At 51.0% G+C, this 21,780-nt stretch overlaps 1 protein-coding gene across 6 annotated transcripts in view; it reads right to left on the minus strand.

Annotated features, from left to right (window-relative positions):
* LOC143143570 (uncharacterized) overlaps positions 1-21,780 on the minus strand; it is a 154,382-nt gene that overhangs the window by 27,094 nt on the left and 105,508 nt on the right. For 4 of the 6 annotated variants that reach the window (XM_076304956.1, XM_076304955.1, XM_076304960.1 and 1 more), the window contains one exon: positions 1,536-1,580. The exons of the other annotated variants lie outside the window; for them this stretch is intronic. In XM_076304956.1, coding sequence (XP_076161071.1) covers positions 1,536-1,580 — 45 coding nt within the window. The remainder of the gene's footprint in view (positions 1-1,535; positions 1,581-21,780) is intronic. 6 annotated transcript variants of the gene reach the window in all.

Below are 21,780 nucleotides of genomic sequence, written 5' to 3' on the forward strand. Positions count from 1 at the left end.
GCCTCGAGGACACGCGGTGGGACATCGAGCCGACTCGTCTACTCGCGCGGTTATCGAGCGATCGAACGATCCACGTTTACCCTCAAGCTTCTTCTTAATGGATCGCGAAATGTTAACAGTTTACGTCGAAAGTGCACCGATTCCACCGTTCAATTTTTCGCGGACGATTCGCGTAAAATCGAATCGAAGACTTCTTCGACTCCTTGGTTCTTTCCCCCGTGTGATACTTTTCGCGACAAGGGCAAGAAAAACCCTTAACCGGCGAGCGTTCTTCGGTTCTCGTCTCGGCGAACGTCCGTAAACGGTCCTCTTTGACTTCGAAAATATTGCACGTGATCAACGATAGTGTTTCACTTTTAAATTCTCGCGCAGTTATTAGTCGATCGAACCCTCCACGTTTACCCTCAACCTCCTCCCTAATGGATCCCGAGATATTAAGTTTACGTCGAAAGTGCACCCATTCCACCGTTCTCTCGTTGAACTTTTCGCGGACGATTCGCGTAAAATCGAATCTACATTTTCTTCGACTCCTCGGTTCTTTCCCCTTTGCGCTACTTTTCGCGACAAGGGCAAGAAAAGCCCTTAACCGTTCTTCGATTCTCGTCTCGACGAACGTTCGTAAACGGTCCTCTTTGGCTTCGAAAATGTTGCACGCGTTCAACGACAGTGCTCCACTTTGAAATTCTCGCGCTCGTTTTCGACCGTTCGACGTTCCTCGTATTCGAGGAATCGTTGGCGTTCCATCGCGCGAAATGCGAATTTAGCAACAATGCCGACGTTAATTAGCGGCGCGCACTTTCTCCGAACGATCGTCGCTCTCTCGATTCACCGTCACGAAAATTTCTCTCGTGCGTATATCTACCGATGTCGGTCTACTCGATCGCTCGAGATTCAAGGATGACTAATTGCACGCGCAAACTTCGCTCAGCTCGGCGATAACTCGGGGAGGAAACGTTTCGAGCAATGTTTTCGTTCCTTCGAAGCGCACCGTGTCGTGGATCGCGAATTTTAGCCCCACGGTGTATACTCGTTCTCGAACGAATTTATTACGACAAAAGCAACGACGGTTAATCGGATAAGAAAAGTCCCATAAAGTCCGAGATCGATTTACCGTTCACGGTGCTAATTAGGCTCGCCTTTCTCTCTCCCTTCCCTTGTACAATTTTTCGCCCGTTTAACTTTCCCGTCTACGAGACGGGAGAGCGCTACCGAGTTTCGAAAATTTGTTTCGTCGGTCACGATGAAATCTTCTTCGTTGCACGCTCGAAACGTGGTCTTTCCTCTCCTAGACGCAACGCGAAACGAAGATCGCTTTTGTTTTCTTCGATCGAGAACGGTACGAACCGCATCGAAAAATACAAGGACTAGCGAGCCGGTATCGCATGACGCGGTGCATCTCGCATCGTGCAACCGTTGCACTCGGAGCGATCTTCTAAGCGTTACGCGCTCCTTTTTCCGGCAGTTCTTTTCTGCCAGTCACGAGCTCTCGAGCGCCGAGATGATCGTCCGCGAATAGCTTTTCAGGTGTAACTTACCACCCGGTAATTCGAGCGTGGCTTAAGAACTCCGCGGTCGCTTACCTGCAACAGCAAAGAAAAACAATAGTTAGTTAACCCGAAGATGCGGACGGGACCGATTCTATTGAGATACGACGTTGCATCCCGCAGCAGATTCTCGCGCACTGTAACGCTATTGTCTCGAAACGACGACGAACTCGACTATCGGAAACCGTGCTGTCGCTTATGGCGTGCGTTCGTTATCGAGTAAACAATGTCCACTGTCCGAGAGAGGATCCCCGTGAACGAAACTCGGCCTCGAGTCGCGAGCGGAACGATAAATCGTGCAAACGAGAATCGTATTAATTCCGCGTAATTTCATTCCGCGCGAGAAACCCCACGGCGATGCTCGAGTACTTTGAATTTTAAATCGTAAATCCTCCCATTGAGCTCGTTCGTTGTTACGAGAAGGAAGAGGATAGATGTAGCCGACCGATCGCGCGCGCGTTTCTTCTTTATCGAGGAAACAATGTCCACCGAGGAAGAAAGGATCCACTGCCTACGGAAGGAAACTTTGGATCCCGCGAGTACGATAAACAAGAGCTATCTACGCGAGAGATACTCCCACGATTATTTTACGTAATTTACTCCGGTTTGATCGCGATACAGCTACTCGGGAGGTCAATGCCCCGATACGTTGAAATTCAGAACGTTTCGATCGTATCGAGAAAAAAATCGTTTCGAATACACCGGTATATTCGCGCTGAATACGATAATCGACGTCACCTTGATCGTTACGTGCGTGATGCACATTTTCACCGATGAGTTTCAACGCTCTTCGACGCTGCGAGTACTCGTTCCGCGGCACTGTAAAAACACCACCAACATCGATCGAACCCGATCGAAAGAACGTTTAGATTTATCGCGGACACTTATCGCGACGTAGGCCGGGCTCTGACTGACTTTTCCGTCGCCACGGTTATACGACATCTGCTTCCGAGTCTTCGTGGCCGAGTAGGGATGACTACTCGCCTTCCGATTGGACGGTTCGACGCACGGAATGTACCGTGTCAGCCCTTCGTCTCGGCGCCCAACTTTCAGCCTCGTAGCGGACGAGCGGCTCTCGTCTTCGTTGTTTTCAATCGGAAGAATAAGGAGGAAGAAGAAGAAAAAAGAAGAAAAGAAACGTGTACGAAACGCGCGGCGAAAAGTCGCTGGTCCGTATCGAGACTAACCCCGAAATCGACGAGGTTATTTTTATCGAGGGTTCTCGTAGGACACGGAGGGACTGCTCGGAAGCGAACGGGTTGCTGGAAATAGACGAAACACGGAAGGGCGTCCGTTTCCCTGGAATCTCTCGTTCCGTTTCCGGACGAATTACTACTTTAACATCGAGGACGTAAATTTGAAAATTTACGAAGGGTGACCGAGACACGGTACCGTTTCATCGTCGCCGATCTCCTTTTCGATCGCGTGGACTGGAAGAGACGCTCGAGGGAAATCGAAATAAAATCAATCGCTCGGACTCGGTTCGGTAGGTATAAATAGAGATATTGGTCGAACGTCGACTGCACCGACTTACCACCGGCCTCCCACGCTCGATCCTCGACCACACGTGTTTCATCCGATCGGAGCAAACGTTCCCTCCGCGTTTCGTGCAAATACGAGAAACGGTGTAACTCGTTCGAGGGAGCCGGAATCGAGGCGAGAAGTCCCCGCGGTTGTTCACGTGCGGATGAAGTTGATCCAGATCGACGATCGAATGGAAATTTTTCTTCGACGAGTCGCATAAAAAAAGTCACGCTCGTCCTCTTTTAAATATCGTCGGTCATCGACGCAAACGTCGATCGATGGTAATCGTCTCGGGGAATCTTAAGGTTTCGCGGAAAGAGGACGTGCGAAAAATACCATCGGACGAATACCAGTGTAAATTCCTCCGGATCGAATTCCTATTAGATCGATCTTGCATCGATCGATCGAACGGCCGTCTGGTTCGCGTTTGCACCTTCTCCGATCGTACTTTTCGCATTCCCACAGTCGACGTAACGGCACGTACGTCGATCATCGAACCACCGTTAAATGCGCGCGTCCGTTTACGCGGCGACGTAATTAGCGTTGCATCGATTCTTTGGGGCCAATCACGTGCCGTTGCACGCGAGCGCATTAACGAACGCGCATCCTCGCATCCGTTTCGATCGAGCCACCATCGACGAGCCTCTTCTATCTCCTGTTCGGTCGAACGGTATCGACGATCGGCTTTTAAGGATCTATCGGGCGTATTCTTCGTTTTGCGAAGCCGCGTGTATTTTTTTCAACGAAAGAATCGCGCTGTGTTCACTTCGGAACAGGAGAGCTCCTCGCGAGACGTTCAATCGACTTCCGTATTTTCAACACGTGGCCTCGAACGTGGGAAAAGGAATTCCTCTTTGCGCGTTACGAAAGCGACGAGTAGGAACAAATTGCAAAATATACGGTATAATTTTTATAAATACATTTATAAATAAACGGTATAATTTTCCCTTTACCCCCGGTTATTTCACGACCCGTGAAACAACCACTTGGACAAGGATCGAGGCGTCGAGGAAAAAACTTTGATTTCGTTTCGTTGGATTCCAAACATTGGAAAGAAATTTAAACGATATCGTTGAACGATACGTACGACAAAGCCCTGTAAATTACAGACCAGAGTGTGCAACCGCAACTACGACCGACTTAAATGGAATCGAAACGGGAGGATGGTCTTGCCGCCGTTTCGTCGAGGAGGGAAGAAAAAAGAGGCGAGAAGATCTCCCTAGAGGGTGACGAGAAACGACGCAACCACCTGCTGTCGCGTAGCGAAGAAGGAGCCTCGAAGGCGTCGGGAAAGCCGACGCTTTTCCCACCGTTTTCCACCGGCCACACGTGCAGAGTGTTTGTACAGTTGGCATCGAGGCGACGGCCCTATTCGCCCTTTCTAACCGCTATTGTGGCCTCCTCTCGAACGCGAATTAATCGACCGGTTCGATGGATGCCTTTATCCCGTTTCTTTCTCGCGCATTGAACGCCGCACGTTGTTCCATTCGTATGCATATCGATGGAGACGTTTGCTCGCCGAGTGGATCAATTGGGCGTTCTCGAAGCTGACGTTAGCTACCGTTTCCCGTTCGTTTCAATGACGAATCAATCGAAGGTACCTCTCACGTTCGTCCGTGTTTTCACGCCTGTTAAATTTCACGCGTACTTTCGAAACCGACGCAGCTCCGGAAAGCCCGTCACTTGGTTCAACTTTTACCACGTTCACCGAGATCGTCTATCGGTGTTGGCAAGAAATTTCTTTCGAATCGCTGAATCTCGTCGAGAAAGGTACGCGATCCGAGCGAAAAGTCGCTGAAAAAGCGAGCGATCGTCGACTCTACGGCGCTCTCGTTGATCCAGCGTTGGCTACGCGCCCAAAGTTTCACCTCCGCGCGACTTTGGACCGAGAGTATTGCGTCTCGTCTTCGACCGGGACCAGATTTCCTTTCCCCGAAGACCCCCTGGACGCTGCCGATCCTCCGGTCGAAGAGTACGAGGTCCAACATCGTGCCGTAGCACGTGCAACAACGCGCGAGACTTTTACGACAATTTTTATAGTTTCCTCCCGCAACACTGCCGCGTTTGTTCTCGTTCCATGCGCGGGCTTTCCGAAAGCGGACGATAAAAAAAGCCACTCGAAAAAAATCACTCTCCGCGGCCGCGCGCTTAAAAGCTTCTCTCCCTCTTTTTTAACGCGGGCCGCGACTCGTAAACCGCACGGTGAAATACGCGAACCCCACGTTTCTCCGCGTGTTTCTCCGCGTGTTTCTCCGCGTGTTTCTCCGCGTGTTTCTCCGCGTCGTTCCTCGTTTCTTTTTCTTCTCTGAGATTTTGCGCGGAGAACAGTCGAGAGGAGGAAGATTCGTTATCGAGGAAATCCGTGTCGGTGGATATCTCGTCCCTCGTCCGTAACCGCTCGCGAAACTTTCGCGATTACGCTCGCGCGTTCGCTCTCCTAGTTTTTGTGCGTTCACTCTCGGAGAGAAGTTTGTCCATCCGTTGGAGAGATATCGACGCGCGTCGAATTCGATTACCGAGCCGAGATGATATTTTTTCCTTCGAGCGGACAACGACCGAAAAACCGTGCGCGTCGAAACGCGAGTAACGGTGTCCGAAGAGCGCTCGTAGGTTTCACCGCCTCCGCGGGTTCGTCTACTTTCCGAGAAACCATGCGTTAATCTGCTTACGATAAAGCATTCCAGAGGTTCGATAGGGCGGGCGGAACGCTATCCGAGTCGATAGAGGCGGGACGAGTTTTCCTCGTCCGGGGTCCGAGAAGAAAAACGAACCCGAGACGTCTACGTGATTTCCGTCACGACGCTCGGCCGGCTCGACGAACGGATAAGAATCTACTCGTAGCGGCGAGGGGTCTCTCGGGCCCCGTGGCTCGAAACTCGAGACATTCGGACGACGAAAGTCGAGCGGTTAAGAAGCGAGCTTCCCGGTCTACCGAGAGCCCTCCTCTTCCTCTTCTTCCACTTCTTCTTCTTCTTCTTTTTCGTCGTCACTCGACGTGACGCGCGCGAGTGTCGACACCTCTAATCCCGTTTCTAAACGCGTCGATATACTCTCTCGGCTCGATCGAGAGGCGAGAATATCGTTGAGGATCGCGCGCGTTTCGAGCCTCGAATTCGACCGTGCCGAGAAACCCGAGTTCGCCTCGCCGCGATGGATTACGAGATTTATCGTTCGGTCGAAATAAAAGGGTTCGAGCGACGTGGCGCGACGTGGCGCGGCCGTGGCCTCGTCACCGGCTAACCCCTTCTCGATTTACGACCCCGACGAGGGAAGAGAGGCGAGAGAGGAAACGGAAAACGAACGCTCCCGCTTTTATTCACGACGATCCACACGGTCACCGTCGCTCTCTTCTCTCGAAAAACGGACCGAAACTCGACGACGATAACTTTCGACCGTCTTCGTCCCGACGCGCACTTCACCGCGTATTTTAAACAATTCCATCGATCCCGAGCGTAGCACGTTCCACGAGACGATAACGTAGGCTCGTTTTCTCGAAGCGCGCGCGGCCGTTCTCGTATCTCGCTCGATCGCGCATCGGTGCGATATTTTACACGAAAATCACAGAGACAAACGCGCGTTCTCCATTATCGCAGCTCGAACTTATCCTCGAGGAAATTTACGAAACCCCGTCGACGCTCCTCGATTCCGCGCGGGCCGATCTATCACCTTCGAGGCCGTCATTACCGCTCGATTGTTTTACCACGGCGGTCCCCGTTGACCGGTTCTCTTCTCGCCGCTGGAACGCGCGATTCCACCACGGTAATATCGCGCGAGTAATAACAGTTTCCAGCTTAGCGCCGCCGAGAGAGTTTCGAGGAAGACGCGACCCTCGATGCGGGCAGTGTCGATAATAACGACCACGATTATCGTAACAATAATGGGAACGGTAACGAGGCTGCGCGGGTGGGTGCCTCGAGCGTGAAAAATCAAAGAGTACGGGGACGCGTTCGTTGCGCAATCACCACCGTTCGTGATAGATAAGCCGCGTCGTTTCGGTTCGTTCCTGGATCTATCGTAGACGAGGATGCCCCCGAGGGGACAGGGGAGAAGAGGGGACACGTTCGATGGCGGAAGGCGGGGATCATCGTCGAAAAGGCCCGCGGCTTACCTCGAGGACGGGCCTCGCCGGACTTAATTATTTTCTGGCTTCCCTCGCGCAGCGACGGGTAACTCTCTCTCCGTGCAACTGTGAATTAACATGTCGCGACGAAACGAAGAATTATCGTGCACCCTGACACGCCGCCGGAGATATATATTGCCCGCCGTTTGTTACCGCCGTGAAGCAAAACGGCTTCACGGAGGCGTACCACCGTGCTCTCTCGATCGATTTCGAGCTCGTTGCCCGTACACGCTCGGAAAAGAACGCGGACTCGACAATACCGCGATGAATACGAAAATCGCATTTTATCGATTCGTCGTTATTCGGAAGCGCGAGGAGATCTCGATGGGGAACGTGGAAGTTTAAAAATTCTAACGAGAGAGACCAAGATCTCTTCGAGGTGTACTTGGCAAAGGTACGTCGCTAACTGACTGTTTTTGTAACGATACTGCCCTTGACTCGTACGGAAATATTCGAATTTTAACGCGTTCTCGTTTAGAGAATAGTCGCGATCTTTGTGAATAATTCCTCGTTCGCTCGGGAAAAGCGCACACGCGTTGTAAAGAAGTTTCTCGGCGCCTTTAGAACCCCCTCTACGACCACCGGGAAAGATAATATACAATTGGAGAAATCGGTCTTTGGAAATAATATTAGGTTTCTCCGGGACGCAGTCCGTGATCGAGGGTTCCACTCTAGGATCCGTTGCGTCTAGAAACGCAACTCGCTTCGAAATGGTCGACCGCGCTCGAGAGTCTGGCACCGTGGACGTTAAATTTCGACTCCACTTACGTTCTAATCTCACGAATAGAATCGTTGACTCGGGGTGCAACCGAAGCGTCATTTTGGGCGCAGTTTTACGACTGCGTGAATCCTTGGAACGACCGTGCGGTGCTTTTGATACTTCGAGAGCGAGACACGCTCGCTGCTCGGGACAAATCCGACGATAAGAGCTGTTTCGTCCCTCCTCGAAAACAAAGTGCACGCTGTACTAGCGCGATGCGCCTCGCGGACAAGTTTCGGGCGCGACGGTTACGGAAAACTGTCCATTATCTTCTCAAATATTGTTTCGGTTACGAGATCTCGGCGAGTAATCGTGTTTGTACGCGAGTATTTACCCGAGACGATATCTCGCCGTAATTTGAGCGTTGCGACGTTGATTCCGGTCCTATCGCGGACGATCGAGCCACGAAAAAATATACCGGAGAGCAGTCTGTGAAGAATCGCGACTTCGAAACGAAAATCGTACGATTTCTTGGCTCTTCTCGCGCTCGATAGCGCGGAAAAGGATCGAATCTGGGTAGGTTCGAGGGGACGGTAACAATGCACGTACGAGCCACGTGGTCACGCACGTGCACCTACGGTGCATAAATATGCATCGGGTGCGGGCAAAGCGACGCGCGTAACACCGGTCGAATCGAGGCCGAAGCGGAACGATTATCGGACGAGAGAGCGGTTCTTCCTTCGTAAGATCGTCGAAAACGATTTTTCATCGACTCGCGGCGAAAAAAAATGAAGACCCTCTTCCATCGATCGATGCTCGAGGCGAACGGAGCGAAATATCCAGGGACGGTGACAGAGGAAAGAAAAAAAAAAAAGAAACGAGCATTTTGTTAGGACGCGATTAAAATTTATGCGAGCGTCTCTCCTCGGGCGCGAGGTATTTATGGTAACGAAGTCCCTCCTCCGTTGCCCGGATTGATTATTCAATTTTTCGACCGACCGACCGTTCGTGACCGTTTGCGTTTCTTTAATTCACCAACGGATCTCGCAGACGCGCAAACTTCTTTTTTTCCCCTCTTTTTTCCCGAACGAGACGGTCGCGAAGAAAGGGCACCACTGTCCTCCTCGGGATAGCTCGATTTCTCGATCGGTGAAAAAACGACTCGATTCGACGGTATCTCTCGCTCCTCTTGAACCGAACTTGCTTCCACCAGCGGCATAAAGATCCGTTTTGTGACGGTACGACGCGTGTGGGTGCGCTCGATGTCACAATAAGGCCTACTGTGCTCTCCTCGCGCGAACCAGAAATCATTCTCCGCGGTGCGTCGCTCTTAAATTCGTCCCTGATTTACGAGCTTTGGCTCTCTTCTACTCCTTCTCGTTCCCCGAGGACTACCTCGTGGAGCTCGATTTCTCGATACGCGCTCCGTTCGGTTTCCAGGCGCGAGCGCGATCGACGCGCGTGAAACCGGACCGCGAGTCGTAAAAGAAAAAGAATTTAACGTTTCGCGATTTCTCCGAGTTCTCCGAGTAGAAATTATTTATCCGCGGAGAGATACTAGGTTCTTTAACAAATTTTGTCGTTTTTCCATTGTAAAAAAATTCTACGACGCTTCGACTTTGAAGAACTGTAAATATACGAGACGACGAATCTACGTGAAACTTTGTGCATATTCATCGCATAGTAGTACCATTTTTAGAAAAATAAAACGAATAGCTTCATTTCTTATCGAACGACAAAGTCTATCGAGCAGTCTATTACATCGAAGGAAAAGTGTTATTACGGTACTTTCGATTCAACCTTTCGAGCCCTCGAATCGCACATCGTTTCGATCGTACCGCCCGTTACGAAACTCCTCGAGACGTTTGCCCAAATTGATCCCAAAAGAAGGTTCACCGTCGTAATCTTCGCGTCTCCTTTGGAGCGTTCCAACGAAACCGTGACTTGGAAGTATCGATGTCGAACTCGTTCGACAAAATACGTTCGTACGTATATAGACGCTCGAGCGTCCAGCCACCGCGGAGCGGAGCAAAACACGCGCGACTATCTTTCGCTCCCGTTTTTTCCCCGCGTGGCAATCTTTCCGCTCGGCGAACCTGCTTCCTCGTTGCACCGGCAAAAAACGAGAACGTACTCTCGAAGAAGACCGACCGACAGACATCTATCGGCGGCTAGAAGATCCGAACGTGCCGTTACAACGTTGTCGTACAACGTGACTCGCGGTAGACGACGATACTCCGTTCCCTCGTCGCGTGTTTACGCGATCCGGTGACTCGACGACAACGACGACAACGACGACGACGACGACGAGTCTACCATTAAACGAACAAATCGCGGATGCGATAACATCCGTGACACCGCGTCTCGTTAATTACGGTAGAAGATTAAGAGAATCGTACGTGGCCACGAGTCGCCTCCGATCGCGATCACGCGCGTGTCTCTGGCCGAGGCTGCGTTACGCAAAGGAAAATCGCTCGAATCTCGGTTAACGACTCGTTAAGGCGCAATTAAGGGGGTCTCCGCGGAGAGACGAAGCTGGACCTGGCAGATACGCCGCGAACAATAGCGACAATTGGATAAATTGCTTCCCTAGCGAGCACCTTGCGCAATACGCTCGAGAACCGTCGTTCCTCGTCTCTTCGTTTTCCCGCGATCGCTCGAGAGGTGATTTGACGTTGCACGTTTCGCATTTTCGGCGATCGATTTTCATCGTTCGGTTAACAACGATTATTTCTCGAAACGTTGCAGAGATCTCCGGGAGAAACTCGATCGCGATCGATAACGCGAGACGAGCTAGTCGACGATTCAACGATACCGTTCGCCGGTGAACGGAGCTCCCCCTTTGCACGGATATTACTCGGGAATCCGATCGGCGATTAATCAACCGGGAGAACGCTCCCGTTTCCATTGAACGCGAAATCCGTGAGCGAGGAACGGAACGGCCGCGCGCGGACGATCGACGATCGTTGCTCGTCCACGGTAGACACTTCAACGCTTGCGTTGTTCGTCGGTGTGCGCGGTTCGGGATCGATCGTTTCGAAACGTGGAAATCTCCGTTGAAAAAGAAACTTGAACCATGTCGAACTCCTCTCTCGTTCTCTCTCGTCCTCTCTCCTCCTCTCTCGTCCTCTCGACTCTTCTCTCGTCCTCTCGTCCCGTGATCGCGTTCGTTCGCCGATCGAACGCTGGCAAAGCGTCCGGTCCAGCCAAGGCCGCTTATTATCTCGTCTCTTCCTCGTCCTCGAGCGCGATTTTATCACGCTTGGCATCCACGAGGCGCGCACCGCACAGCACAGCACCGCACAGCACCGCACGCCCGGCTGAAAAGTCCGTTTTTCTCGGTCGGTTCGCGGCGGCTTCGCGGCGCTGCCGTTTCGACCGCGATTTCTTTCGCAGTTTACCATTCTTCCTTTCTGCGAGCTCTTCCGCCTCTTCTTCGTCCTTAACCGGCCGTTTTTCTCGCGGCCGACTCGGTACCAGCTGGCCGCCACCGCTCCCTTCTTCCTGTTCCCCTTCCAAGCGCGCCGTCCTCTCTGCGGTTCATTTTTTGAATTCTTCCGGGCAAATAATAACCGCAAAAACCGACACCGGGGCTTTGTACCTCGGGACGAGAAGCGGCTTATTCTCCGCGACGCGTAATTCCTTTCGAAAACCGGCACTTTCGGACCATCCCGCGGAGAACCGCGCGAATTACGCTCGACGAGTTCACGATCGGTTCGAATCGGTTCTCCGAGACACAGGTGGAACACAGTTTCCGGACACAGTGTCGGAGTGGACCGTGGGTGTTTCTCGAGGCGGCCGCACCTCGTATTTGCCGTGGAACTCGTTTTCGTTTTACGGAGAGGTAATCTCGTTTATTTATTTACGGCCAACGTACTCATCGATTTACCAACAGAAGTAAACACAGTGCGTAAATTACAGGGAAAAGATTACCAACGATTGCGTTTGAGTAAATGCAACCGTCGGTTATATAGTGGCACACGAAAGGTTCGCGTTAGGTTTCGCCAAAAGGGTCGATCAAGGGTCGACGGTTTGACCGTTACTTTCTTTGTTCAATTTTCTACCGTCGGTCGCAAACAGAGAGTCGAGAAAAGCACACTGTTCGTAATTCGCATAGGATTAAATCGCTGTATCGCTGTATACCTGTGTATTGCAATAAATCAGATATTACAATCTGAACTTTTACAGATAAAGAAATTTAGGGAAAGATAGTGTCTCCGTCGAGAGACACGGATCATTACGGAAGTGCAAATACGAGTAATAGTATCAAAATCGAGGAAAGGAGAAGCGCAGCTCTTTGGGACGAAATTGCTGGTAAATTTGAAAGATCTCCGCGTACAAATTTACAAGTTAAAAACCTGCACTAATAATTCGTGTACTCGTAACTGGGCTACACTAGCGATCAGCAGTGCATCCATAGATGCGTCTACTTTGCGAGTTGCATCCCTCGAGAATCTTGCGCATCTCGATTAACCATTTACGCGCAATCGTTTCATAGAATCGAATAAACAAAACCACGTTCGAGTATCGTTCAAGGATTCCTTCGTTTCCCGTGATCGTTCCCTATCGAAACCAACGCCACGAATTCTTTCGGCACGTACTCGATGTATTCGGTTCGGTCGCGAAAATAATCGTCCCGCGGGCAACACCCGAGACTCGAAGACGCAGTCGATTATCTGTGTACACCCGGTGGGTCTCGGTGGCGGTCACTCGAGGCCGGAGATAACGCGGCGAAAAACGAAGCCGGCCGAGTAACGTTGCCGAATCGGAAAAGCAGAATACGGGTCCCCGTGGTAAGACGAGAACCCGCGCACGGTGTACCGAGAAACGGGACTATCGGCGTCTCGTCACTGGATACTCGAGCCACCGTCACCTTCTCATTGTTCGTTCCGAGAAAGGGGCCGCCGGTTGCGTTTCACGATGAAACAACTCGCGCAATCGTCGCGTCGTTTCGTGCTTCTCGAGCCGCTCGAAAATCGAACGCGTTCGCTCGTTTCGATGCAACGCGTGTTACTTCGATCCAACGAGCTCGAGGAGCGCGATAGTCGACGCTCAAGTTCGCGATCGGTGTTTCTCGCGCCGTTTCGCGCTTCTCGAGTCGCTCCAAAATCGAACGCGTTCGCGGTTTCGATGCAACGCGTGTTACTTCGATTCGACGAGCTCGAGGAGCGCGATAGTCGACGCTCGTGATCGCTCGAAAATCGAACGCGTTCGCTCGTTTCGATGCAACGCGTGTTTCTTCGATTCAACGAGCTCGAGAAGCGCGATAGTCGACGCTCGTGTTCGCGATCGGTGTTTCTCGCGCCGCGAACTTTCTCGTCTCCGTGGAGGCTTTTTTTGCCGCGACTAGGCGCACGTTCGAGTGTACGAATAAGAGAAAAAAAGAAAAGTTCTCGCCTCGTCGATCCTATTCCCGCCAAGGTGTATCCGCGCGCGCGTATCTCTCGGTTGACGTTCGGTGTTACACGCTCGAAGCGTATTCACCGGTGTCCGAGCAGCGAGCGGAGAAAATCAGCGCGGTTCCGGTGCAACGACTCTCTCGCGCTCGCGCTCCCGTCGGTGCGCGTTCGATGCACACGAACACTCCGCGGCCGGCTGATGCACGGACACGGTAACCACGCGCGTAAACGCGAGCGGTACGCTACGCGCCGCGAGGGGAAGGAAAAAAGAGAGACGAGTTAGTCTCTCGAGCCACGATCGTAAAACCTCTCGCAACCTTCGCGAACGGAGCGTTCTCTTCCCGCGACTGCGCGGAAAAGTTTCGTTAATCGACGCGGAAGGGAACCGTCGAGTCCTACGAAGCCTTCTCCGGTTTTCTATTTTTACCGATTCGTCGACGAAACTGTTCGTACACGTATAATCGTGTAATCGTGTAATCGTGTAATCGTGTAATCGTGTAATCGTGTAATCGTGTAATCGTGTAATCGTGTACCAATCGTGACGTCCGGGACTTGCATAAAACATACATTGGGTGTTTGTTCCTCTCTGGCCACGCGATGTTCCAAGCAGTCAAATATTAGCACCGTTGAGAAGAGTTTGCAAAGATGTAACGTCGATTGCGACGAAACCAAGTCCACTGTCATAATCAGAATGGAGTTTCCAAGGGAAACGTTTCTGTTTTAAAGAACGTGTCATAATCAGAACCGAGTTTAAACGTTTCCGTTTTAAAGAACGTGCGTCTTTTCCGCGTCTCGATCGATTCGTAACTGCGAAAGAACTCTCGAGACATCGGGGGTTGGATCGACGTTACGGTCGCGCCACGATGTACGAGGAGACGCGTTAAATGGAAATAAAATAAATCCGAGGTCGGAGAATCGAGCGCCTCGAGTACACGGAAGAATCCCCGCGGGCTTCTGCATATTACAGCGGCGAGGCCAGCCAGGCAGAAAACGCCGCTCGAGCCGGGCAAGCAGCCAGGCAACCGGGCCCGATCTCGAATTCCCTCGTAAAATGCATCCGCGGCGCTCTGGCCACGGTTAAAGGAATCGGTGCAGCTGCAGTTTTACAACGCGAGCATCGCGCCGTATCGCTCGCTCTTTGACTTACAAGTCCGGGGTCTCTACAAGTCGCGAGAAAAATTACCTTGCGAAAAATTATCTCTACACGAGCGTTATCGCGCTTTGATTCTTTCACGTTCGACGCGGTCGATCCTCTTGCGCAGTCGACTCGCTGATTTTTGACGATAGTTTGCATCGCAAAGCGGGATAGTTTCGACCGTGTCTCGAGTCCATTTTGAAATCCAGGGCCCCTCCAAGTCGAGAAAAATTATTTTTTCCAAGCGTTATCACGCTCAGATTTCTTTACGTTCGACGCGGTCGATTCTCTTGCGCATTTGATTCGTTGATTTTTGACGATACTTTGCGTCCCAAAGTAGGATAGTTTCGACCGTGTCTCGAGATCATTTCGAAATCCGGGGTTTCTTCGAGTCGTGAAAAATTAGTTTTTCCAAGCGATATCGCGCTCAGATTTCTTTACGTTCGACGCGGTCGATCTTCTATGCAGCTGATTCGCCGATTTTTGACGATACTTTGCGTCGCGAATCTGGATAGTCTCGATCGTGTCTTGATTCCATTTCGAAATCCAGGGTCTCTTCAAGTCGCGACAAATAATTTTTTCCAAGCGTTACGACGCTCCGATTTCTTTACGTTCGATGCACAGCTTTCTTACGTACTCTTGCACAGCTGATTCGCCGATTTTTGACGATACTTTACTTCGCATCACGAATCTGGATAGTTTCGACCGTGTCTCGAGTCCACTTCGAAATCCGGGGTCTCTCCAAGTCGCCACAAATTATTTTTTCCAAGCGTTACCGCGCTCCGATTCCTTTTCGTTCGACACGGTCGATCCTCTTGCGCAGCTGATTCAGCCATTTTTGACGATACTTTGCATCGCAAATCTGGCTAGTTTCGACCGTATCTCGAGCCCATTTTCCGCATCGGTCGATCGTCCAAAGTACACATTTCCTGCGCGTAGCCATCGATTTGTACGGTTCCCGAAACGGGTCGGCGGCCGGCCCGAGGCGATCGAAAGAAACGCTCGGCGCTCGCGGTCGGCCCGAATCTCTTTTTCGAGCTTTATCCTCCGGCAGATACCGAGTACACGCGTTCGAGCAACGCAACCAGATAGCCGCAAAGAGAGAACACGTGTTTCGCCAAAACTCGGGACCGACACGAGCGATTCCTTATCTCGGGGACTTCCTTCTGGATTTCGTTTATCGTTTCGCCGTTATCGAAGAAATTTCGCGCTACAAGCGCGTTTAATTTACGAGCGCCGCGTTTGCGGGAATCGAAGAAACGTTTCGGTCGAGAAACGAGCCCGATGGCGTCGAATGATCTCCTCGACACCTCGGACCGTGCTCGACGAAATTTCCGGTTGCGGTCGATCCGTTCGCGGAGAAGAAACACCGCGTACGACGACGTACGGAAGCGGTACCGAGGCGCGGCTGCTCGATTGCGCGCGCGAGTGCCTACGCTCGAGCGTGTGCGTTTATCAGCGAGGAGGGGTACTGACCGCGGCGTTCTTCCACGAGGGAGGCGACCGCTCGTTCGTAAGAACCTATATCGGAGCTTCTCCGCGCGAGAGCTGCGCTCGAAAAAGGGCTGGACTCGCGAAACGCTTGGAAAGAAAAAAGAAGAGAACGAAAACGTTTTTTCTCCGTTCGAGAACTCGATTCTCGAGAAGATTCCAGCACGAAGAGTTCCTCTGGGTCGACGCGCGCTCCTCGACTAGATCGCGATCTATTCGAAAGGAAATTGTCTCGCGCTCATTTTTCATCAGTCGCTTCGTAATCGTACTATCGAGGCTCCTTTTTACTCTGCGAAACGTGATTAATTTTCTCGCGTAAGTAACCGAGAAACGGACCGCGAGAAACCTTCGACGCGGTGAATCGCGTCTCGAATTTCTCAAGAATAGGCGAAACCGACGTTTCGATGCGATCGGGGACCCTCGATCTCGAGAATTCCATCGAACGTAATGCGATCGGGGACCCTCGATTTCGAGAATTCCATCGAACGCGATCACACCGTTTTCTCTCTCGCTTTTTCCGCGAGTTTACCCCGCGAACTCGCGAGGCGTGTACGATCCAGGCCCCTCGATTAGGGTCCTCCCGTCGAATCACTGTCAACGCTGTTCCTCTCGGTCGTCGATCGATAATTCGGTTCAATTAATTGCCGGGCTACGATTGCCGCGAACACGCCATTACGATCCCGGCGATCCTAGCGGGAAAAGGCTATTCCCGTCCACGGGACACGATTCGAACCGGCATTATCCTCGTGCTCGTACACGCGCGCTACACGTACCGCGGCGCGGCGCGGCGCTAACGCAAAACGAGCAAACCGACGAACCACGGTCCACCCACGTTCTAACCTACATACGCCCCCCTCTCTCTCCCTACGTTCGCGCGTACCGTTTCCGATCTTGCGCGGTGCAACCTGCGCGCGATTCCGTTGTCTTTTCCAGCGGAGTTTCCGCGGAGGAAACTTCTCCTCCGAGGATAATTCCGATTCGATTTCTCTAGTACGCGAGGGACAAATTTTGTAAAGTTTAAATTATAATATGTAGTTTAGTATAATATGCAGGGATCTCGCGTATACAGTAGTAGAGTTTTTGTACATATGAGAATACAAAATTCAAAGAAACAAGTGTACAATGATATGCCTTGAAGCGAACTTTTCCGAGGATAATTCCGATTCGATTTCTCTCGTACGAGAGGGACAAATTTTGTAAAGTTTAAATTATAGTATATAGTTTAGTATAATGTGCAGGAATCTCGCGTGCACAGTAGTAGAGATTTTGTACACATGAGAATACAAAGTCCGAAGAAACAAGTATACAATGATATGCCTTGACGCGAACGAAGACAGTGTCGCGTGGTCTTCGTGACTCTCGACTTGGAATTGACTAAAAAGAAAAAACCAAAAGGAAAACAGCTAAACCATTGACCGCTTGACGACCCTTCCGCGTCAATACGGAGACAGTCCTTAAAACTGACATCGACATCTGTCACTCTTAGGATCATCGTTGCATTCGTTCGAACAAAAAATACTGGAGTCGTTCGGTAGCTCGCGAACACCTGGTTCGAGTCCACGTTTGCGTATCTCGCGAAGAAGTCGACCTCGCGGTCGAAGGCTACGCGCGACGCGTTTCGCATCGAATTCGGTAGCGAGGCGCAAAATCGTTCCGTTTTCGTCGAGAAGGTACAGAAGAGAGAAAGGCGAGAGAAATTCCGTGCTTGGATTCGAGAGGGGAGACACGGTCGAGCTCTCGACGCCACCGGTGAATTTATCTTACCGCTTAATTCCCGATTAACTTTTTCCTCTCGAATGTCTTCGATACAAACGCGCAGATCCGACCGAAAGATTTCAAAGTATACGGCCCGGAGTTGTTAACACGGGGAATACGTCGAACGAAACTGGTCCCGATTATCGAGCATCCTCGTGTTCGGAATCGGTGAAAGTTATCCGGGTACCTTGACCGGGTGCCGATCCTCGCCTCGAGAGCCTCGTGGTTCGTAAGCCCGTAATGAAATTAGCAACGAAAGCGAGCCCCCCACCACCATCATCCTCTCCCCCTCTCTCTCGCCTGTTTACCTCAAAGGTGTCGATACACGAGGAACGCTTTCTTCCGTATTCGAGTCACGCTTCGCTTTTCAGAGTCCTTCGTGAAACGGGAAACGCGTTACGTTTGCTCGCGCCTTTTCGCGTATCCGAGCGAGAACCCCGAGCAAACAACGAGCTGCCCGCCCCGGTGCACGAATCGAGGACGAGCGTTTAAAGAACCGAACCTCTCGGTAACGGTGGCAGCTTTCGCGGTACGGTTCGTTTCTCTGTCGCGAATCTCTCCGCGAGGAATACGCATCGCGTGGGCGATCTCGCGCGCACGAGCTGATTTTCTTTCTTCCTGTACCACCGTTCTCATTGTCCACGTTGAACCTGTCCGATGAAAAAGAATCAAGGCCACGTTCCATCGTAAATAGCGGCGATAACGCGAGCCTCGTCACTTACGATTCGAGCGTAGAAGTCTCGAAGCTGCTTTCGAAGAGATTCGATTTTCCATCGTTCGATGCAAGATCGAGACTGGATCGTCTACGAATCTCTCGAGAATGTATTCTTACACGAGGAGATAGTTTTATGGCGATCGTATCGAGAGGCAACCGGTGAATATTTCGCTCGATTGTAACAGTCGACAGGTTTAATTTCCATTCAGTTTCTTTGTCTCTTCTTAGGCTGTAAAACGCTTCTTTTTCGTCGCAAAGTTTTTTAAGGCAGCAGTAGACCACGCGACGGTCCAAAACGGTCCGTTTTAACGCTAGAGCTACCAAAGAGGTCAATTTGACTCGTTTGAAACTTCTTCTTAAAATTACTCGACCGTTAACGGTGTCTACGTACAGTATTCGTGGACAATTATCAAAGTAGACACGCTCCTCGTAAACGAATTTGTCCTTTCCTCGTTTAACTTGAAAGAGTACGAAACGGTAATACGGTCACCGTCGGTAGTTTCAGCGTTAAATGGATTATCTCGGTTTCACCCGTTGCGCGGTTTCCAACGTTGCTTCGTCTTCCGTGTTAAATATCGAACGAGGGCAACGACGGAGTATCGTCGAAACGACGAGCTCGAGAAAGAAACTCGAACCAGCGAGGTTCCTCGTCGGTCGGTTTTCACGCGATGTTCGAAGCGGTTCGTGGCGTTTTACACGAAACGAGGATGCGGGTTGGCGTGAGCTCGAGCGAAGAGGACGCGTTCTTCGTTCGAGCGGCTTCCTGCGATTTCGTTCGACACGAACCGCGCATTGTGTTCCCGTCAAAAAGTTTAACGAGCGCTGGTTACGAAGGGGAAAGAAGCGTCTCGATCGATCGTCGATCGGTCGCATTATGCGTTACCTGCTCGCGGGAACGGTCCGTTGGCATCCAGCGGGCTGCTTTCGTCAAAAGACGCGATTTTATCCGACTTCTGTTCTCTTTTATTCGATCCCTTTCTGGCGTCGACCAGAGAAAAAAAAGAAGAAGAGAGAGAGAGACGAGATCGTGGCGGTTCGGAGGAACGTCCGGGGTTATTTCTCGACGATCGACGATAATAATTGGTAACGGTACGCGGCGGTCGGGATGAAGAAAAATGAGGGTCCACGGGCGGTGAGATGGCTTTCTCGGAAACGATGGAAATACGAGAGTCCGTTTTCCTTCGGTGAAACGATGCGTCGCCTCGACGTCCCGTCGCTCCTTACCGAAGAGTTATCGCGGGGACCGTGCAGTTTCCAATTTCCTCGAAAACGTGAACGAATTCCTTGGCGGGTCTCGGTGGTCAAGATTGTACGCGCGCGTCGATCTCGAGGCGTTTTCGAGGACGGAAGAATCGCTGCTTTCTTCGTCGCGAACGCGCGTCGGAAGCGTTCGCGCGTTGCGCAACGACTTTCCAAACGGCCCCGGTACGAAACGTTCAATTACCCACCGGGGGGTGGGGGAATCGCGGTCATATTCAGCGACGACGACGACGACTACGACGACGATGACGAGATATCGGAGAGTTCGAGGAAACGGGACAATTCTCGGGGACGTTACACCTGTGCTATCCACTTTCGACGAGCGGCAGCCGGTCTGCCGATTCGTAACCACCTGCGAGAGCGTTTGCCTTTCACAGACGCGAAACAACGAACGCGGCCAGAGGGGGCATCCGAAGAGCCGACTACGGGGCCCGTAATAAACTTTCTCTCCCCGAGAGACTCGCTCGTCCTCGCTCTTCCATTGTTGCCTCGTTGAAATAAACGACGACGACGACGACGACGTTACCGTCGTTGCCGAACGGACCGGACGACGAATACGAGCAGGCGGCCTAACGAGACGTCTCTTCCTGGTGCGGTTTTAACCAAGCCACGCGTTAACGGGAGGAATGCGGGAGTCGTCGCGACGATGCTTCGTTTCGAAAAATCGCGTTGGTCGTTTAATAACGACCGATCCAGGGCTACTGACGAACGCGCGCACCGAATACAGAAAGAGGGTACGATGATTTGCAATTTCGATCTCGACGGAAAGAGGGTACATAGAATTCCAATTTTGATTTCGAAGGAAATAGGGTACGTCGATTTGGAATTTCGATCTGGACGGAAAGAGAGTACATAGATTTTGAATTTCGATTTGGACGGAAAGAGGGTACACCGATTTGGAATTTCGATCTCGACGGAAAAAGAGTACATAGAATTCGAATTTTGATTTCGACGGAAATAGGGTACGTCGATTTGGAATTTTGATTTCGACGGAAAGAGGATATGTCGATTTGGAATTTCGATCTCGAAGGAAAGAGAGTACATAGAATTCGAATTTTGATCTCGACGGAAAGAGGGTACACCGATTTGGAATTTCGATCTCGACGGAAAGAGAGTACATAGATTTGGAATTTCGATCTGGACGGAAAGAGGATATGTCGATTTGAAATTTCGATTTCGACGGAAACAGGGTACATAGATTTTGAATTTCGATTTGGACGGAAAGAGGATACGCCGATTTGGAATTTCGATCTCGACGGAAAAAGAGTACATAGAATTCGAATTTTGATTTCGACGGAAAGACGATACGTCAATTTGGAATTTCGATATTGGCGGAAAGACGATACGTCAATTTGGAATTTCGATCTCGACAGAAAGAGGATACGCCAATTTGGAATTTCAATGTCGATAGAAAGAGGATACGTCGATTTGGAATTTTGCTCTCGAAGCGAATTTTAGAATCGATATCGCGCGAGAATCCACCGACCGTTTCGTCGATCGTATTTTCGTCGTACACGAGCTACGAATCGCGTTCGTTCGTTTTGCAATTTCTCTTCGTCGAGTATACGCGTAATATCTCGCGAGACGAGAGAATGAACATTTGTTCTCGAAGAATTTTCGAGCGATCAACACCGAACCGGATCGACGTTTCGAACGAGATTCGATATAGAGATCGGATCGTTTGGAGCTCGTTAAATTGACAACGAGAGGGTGCGTACGCGTAATATCTCGCGGAACGAGAGAATGAAAATTTGTTCTCCAAGAATTTTCCAGCGATCAACAACAAACTGGATCGACGTTTCGAACGAGATTCGATATAGAGATCGGATCGTTTGGAGCTCGTTAAATTGACAACGAGAGGGTGCGTACACGTAATATCTCGCGGAACGAGAGAATGAAAATTTGTTCTCGAAGAATTTTCCAGCGACCAACAACAAACTGGATCGACGTTTCGCACGAGATCGATACAGAGATCGTCTCTAGCTCGTTAAATCGGCTCCGAAACGAGAGGGTGCGTACGCGCAATATCTGGCTGAACGACAGAATGAAAATTCGTTCTCGAAGAATTTTCGAGCGACTAAGAAACATCGAACCGGATCGACGTTTCGAACGAGATCGATATAGAGATCGTCCGTAG

This window comes from Ptiloglossa arizonensis, chromosome 2, assembly GCF_051014685.1.
Source record: "Ptiloglossa arizonensis isolate GNS036 chromosome 2, iyPtiAriz1_principal, whole genome shotgun sequence".
NCBI lineage: Eukaryota > Metazoa > Arthropoda > Insecta > Hymenoptera > Colletidae > Ptiloglossa > Ptiloglossa arizonensis.